Source organism: Montipora foliosa, chromosome 11, assembly GCF_036669935.1.
Source record: "Montipora foliosa isolate CH-2021 chromosome 11, ASM3666993v2, whole genome shotgun sequence".
Classification (NCBI taxonomy): Eukaryota; Metazoa; Cnidaria; class Anthozoa; order Scleractinia; family Acroporidae; genus Montipora; species Montipora foliosa.
Window position 1 is genome coordinate 17,272,732 of NC_090879.1, and position 5,000 is coordinate 17,277,731.

The 5,000-nt window shown below is 38.7% G+C and overlaps 1 protein-coding gene across 1 annotated transcript; it reads right to left on the minus strand.

Moving 5' to 3' along the window:
- Positions 1 to 2,053: 2,053 nt before the first annotated feature.
- LOC137976473 (adrenocorticotropic hormone receptor-like) lies at positions 2,054 to 3,833 on the minus strand. The gene has a single exon (XM_068823835.1). It carries the CDS (start codon positions 3,499 to 3,501, stop codon positions 2,608 to 2,610), a length of 894 nt encoding a protein of 297 aa, XP_068679936.1. The 5' UTR covers positions 3,502 to 3,833; the 3' UTR covers positions 2,054 to 2,607.
- Between the last annotated feature and the right edge of the window lie 1,167 nt (positions 3,834 to 5,000).

A 5,000-nucleotide genomic window follows, 5' to 3' on the forward strand; every position in this document is an offset into this window, starting at 1 on the left:
TTTTAAACAGTTACGTTATAACCTCAGTCTGCATTTTACCCCTGGTCTGCAGTCTGCCTTTTACACTGACCGCAAATGGATGTCAGAAATGAAATCAACTGCAATACAAACAGGGAAGATGGAAACAGCAGAAGACCCTCATAGGACTGTAACCGATCTGGGCAAGTGAACCTGTGAAAATGCAATCGATCTGTCGAAAGGAAATTATTATAGCCGGAGATTCTATTCTCAATCACCTCCAAGGCCGTAAAATATCGAGAAACTCGCGAGTAAAAGTATCATTCTTCCCAGGCTGTACAACGCTGGATATGAACGATCATCATATTAAACCGCTGCTTCGGAGAAACCCAGACGAGATAATTATTCACGTGGGAACCAACAGTCTAAGATCCTGCGACACTCGCCGTACTTGTACGGAAGAAATTATCGATTTATCCACAATGATCAGCTCTAAATCTTTCAGCAAAGATCGCGCTATCCAGTATGGTTTGTAGATCTGACGACGAGGCCTTGGCTTGTAAAATTTCTGGCCTGAACAAAATACTCGAGGAATCCCTCAGACAAAACAGCTGGTATTTGTTGACCATTCTAACATTTTTAGGCAACTGCCACTTGAATCTCAGTGGTCTTCACCGAAACAAGTCTGGAACATCACGTCTTGCCCGGAATTTTACAAATTATTTGCGTTCAGATTAGGATTTGCTGTCTGGGCAATCCGATTCGCCTGATGCCCGCACGAGCGATAACCGCGGGGTAAATTTAACTATTCCAGTGTTTTTGGGCGAGGTTTGGCTATCGCTTCCCTAAATATAAATAGTCTGATTAAGAAAATAACACAAACAGCGGTAATAAACATTGTATTCCAACGCATTTTTATAAAACTTGACGTTTCGTATGCTAGTCAACACACATTTTCAAATTTTAAAGTGACCGTTACAATTTTTGAAAACTATATATATATCGTAAACATTAGGGGTTTTTAGCATTAAACATCAGGATCTTCAATTCTACATTGGCAAAACAAAACGAAGACTCCATGACAGAAAAACAGAACATTTCAAGGCCCTAGCTAAAAGTGACCATTCATGCGGCCATTGCTGATCATGTGGAAACCACTGGCCACGACATTAAATGGGATCACTTTGACATTTTAGCGTCCGGAAAAACTGACTTTCACTGCAAAATTAAAGAGACTTTGTTCATTCAAGAGCTAAAGCCTTCCCTTGATGTCAAAAATTAGTAGTGAGAAGTTATTGCTGTTTTAGCTATTACTCCTCATTATGTCTAGACACGTACTACTGAAGATCATTTTTCTCAGTCTAGGTTCCAGACCCCTGATGTTTACGATATTTATATATATAGTTTTTAAAAATTGTAATGGTCACTTTTGAAAATGTGTGTTGACTAGCATACGAAACGTCAAGTTTTATAGAAATGCGTTGGAATACAATGTTTATCACCGCTGTTTCTTAATCAAGCTACGATGGCCTAAGAACAAGAGTTTATACGATAAATAGTCTGCTGTCCGATATTGATAAACTTCGAGTCTTCATATCCTGTTCTAAAGTAGATATTCTTAACAGAGCCGCTTTAACTAAGACTAATTCTTTTACCTTTTGAAGTCTTGTACAAGGCACGATGCCTTGTCTGAGCAAACTCAGGTGTGTAATAATGAAACAAAAGGTCAACAATGACGCGTGGGCAAAGATTCCTTCATAGCTCTCACATTAGTCAGAGTTTTTGGGTTCATTTCCATTGCTTCAAGATCATCCAACGAGAGAATTTTTCTAGTCTCTTTGTATTGTAGAGCGAATTACAATTGAGTGTCGTAAAACCAAAACCAAAGTAATAACTTTGGCCAATCAAAATGGACGGAGACAATCCAATAAACCAATCAAAACTCGAAGTAATTACACCTAGCCGACACAAAGCGCGGGAAAATGTGCACGCGCGAGCCACGATTGGTTTTGGTTTCACTTAAGTGGCGCGAGAACTTTGAACCAATCACTGAGTTAAGTAATCGTAAACCAAAGTAATTCAAAAACCGCTCTAAAGACTGACTAAACAGATGTTTTTATTACGTAGAAGAATTCGATCTGTTCGGATCTCTTTGCTGAAAATTTTATGCGTCCGAAAATTTTAGGGAATGATATCTTCATTTCAGTATTGCTAGCTGAACGTTACCTCCTAAGAAATTTCTGGACAGCGAACCATTTCCTCATCCGAAACTGCTAGGTGACCTTTTTTTTTGCAATATTTGGCACTTAAAAGTGCCAAAAATTGCAAAAACATCCCTTCCGAAAACATAAGGGACTACTTTTCCCATGGTTGCGAATCTTTTAGGTGATGTTTTAGTAAAGAAATTTATAGCTGTTTGGTAACGTAGAAACGAAATTCTTAGAACAGTTTGACTGTCCCGAACACATACCGGTATTTCACCGAAGATTATCGCTGGGTGCTCATGTTCTTTTAAGTTTAATGCGTGAAAGCGCATAAATGTTTCAAATCTCAGTTCACTAAAAAGGCGCACGAGAGGCTACTGATCTAAGCTAAAATAAGTTTCCTATTAACTTGATGATAATTCATTCAGTGAAACTGTTCTTAAGTTTACTGGACCACTGAACAAAAGAGTGTCTTTATTGTTCTTCGGTAGATTGGGAGACGCCAAGCATAAACAAACGTATCCAGACACACTTTAAGAAACAACAGAAGATCTGAAATTTGAAGAGCTATCTGAAAATTCCATGCAGCTTGCGGAGACAACGAATCGGAGAAGTAAAGATATATTTGGGCGGTAATCACATGTGGTAAGGCTGACAAGAGGAGAATACCAGCCAAGTAAATAGTGACTGCTGTGAACTGTTGTTGCAGATTTTTGCTGCCTGTTTTCCGGTCGGTCCTCGTTTCAAACGAAGAGGCCTCTCTTTGCCGCTTAACGTAGCGGCGAAACTCTAAGTTTAAAATGAACATAATAAACATCAAATTCACCGAGAGAAACGTAGAATTCACCGCTAAGCTGACTTTGAGGAAACTGTATTTATCTACTCCCATGAACTGGACAGATGTGAAGCATAGCAAATACACCAAGCTAAGAACAACGAATGTTATTATGTTTCGCTTGTTGACGACTCTTTTGAAATTGTGTGGAAACTTCAACGCAACATATTGAGACCAGGATAAAGCCAATACTATTAGGAAAGAGAAGCTTATGGCCACGCTGGAAATGACACTCCCTGTGTTGCTAAGGTCAGTTAAAACACTACTACCCGCTTCGCTTTCTTGGAAGTAAACCACGAAGTAATATGCGGCGAAAAACGGTTCGGTCGTGAGGGCGGTCATAAGATCTGCCAAACTGAGTGCAACAATAAAAGCTGTTGTAGGAGCACTAAAGCATTTAAATGGATCTTTCCAAACGGCAACGAGTAGAAGAAGATTGCTTGTAATTGTGGTGAAAGAGAGAACAGACAAGCAAATGGCACTAGCAAGATGAATCAATGGCATACTGATCGGTGAAAATTTCGTCCGGCGCAAAAATTGACGGCAACTTATATTCCTTTCCTGCAGATTCGTCAAAACAAGACATCCACAATGCTCATCTCCTCAGAAAAAGAGAATTTGTGACCACTGCATTAACTGTTTTAAAATATTCTACGACGAGTGGGTTTCGTTGCCAAAGAGCAGAAAAGTTATTTCTTTCTTGTCACATTAGCAAGTGAAACGTCAGGTCTGTGCCTGCAAATTTGTACTGAAACAATGGCATCGCTTTGCAGCGAACACTAACATACGATGATTACCAAAGATTACCAAGTCTCCACCAGCTACTCAGTTTTCGCGTTTCCCGGAAAAATTACCCTGGATCTTGCGTTTTTAAAATTAGGGGCTCACTCTATTATGTCTACTGTGAAACATTAACAATTAAACCCCTAGACGAAACATTTAAACCAGCAAAGATGTTTAGATACGAAGACACTGTCAGCCGGTGGCAGATGTTCTCGGGGGAGTGTCTTTTTTTTTTTCAGTTCCTGTCGGACCTCACAGCCGGTATTATCGGCTCCTAAACCTCTTTCATAATGGCGGCCAAATAAAATGTTCTTGTGTTTTAATTCTAATAAACCTTTCTCGTGTCGTTACGACCAGCAAATTTCAAAAGAATATTTGTTTCAAAATGAGGGCAGTAGGTCGAATTAACATAAAACAAAAGAATGCGAGGGTGGGCGCCATTTGTAAAAGTGGTCTTTAAAATCTGACAAAGCTCTCGGCGTAATGCGATTACTTCTCTATTTCATTTTCCGGCCTAAGAAATCTGTGAAGCAATATCAGTGAAATTTATTCTGTAAAGCCACTTCAACTGTCAGGATTAATGCTGTTATTTCCTCAGTAATCAAGATCATTAGCGGTTAAATTTGATCAGTCAGCGTTAGCAGGTCTTCCACTTGCGCGTCACATGTGATTAAAATAATTTTTTCTTTCTTGACAATTTTAGTAAATAAAAAGGGAAAATGTTTTCGATCAAAACAGGGAAAATCAACGTGAAGGTTATAACTTACGAGTTATTTTCTTATTTTTGTCAGGATTTCGATAATTACTGCGACACTTCTGTGCATTTGTCGTGAAGCTCGGCTCACAATACCGCAATCGTTAAGTTGTCAGGGGCACCCAACGAGAATTTAGTTCAAAATCACTTAAGCATAACATTGTTAAACGTATTTTAGTATTTAAACGGTATATATAGGCATATTTTTATCCCCTAAAAATGTTTCATCTGTTCGGATTTCCTAGCTGAAAGTCTAGTGATCCGAAAATTATAGGGATCAAAACTTACTTTTTCGAAAATTTCAGCCAGAGAAAAGGCTCCCGAAAATTCTAGGTGACCTTTTTAGGGTAAAAATCCGTTAAAATGGGCAATTATACCATTTTTTAGATGTTCAAAAATCCTAGGACAGGCAAGCAAGCAATAATTTTACAACAAATGTTACGAAAATTCTACATCTCAAAACGTC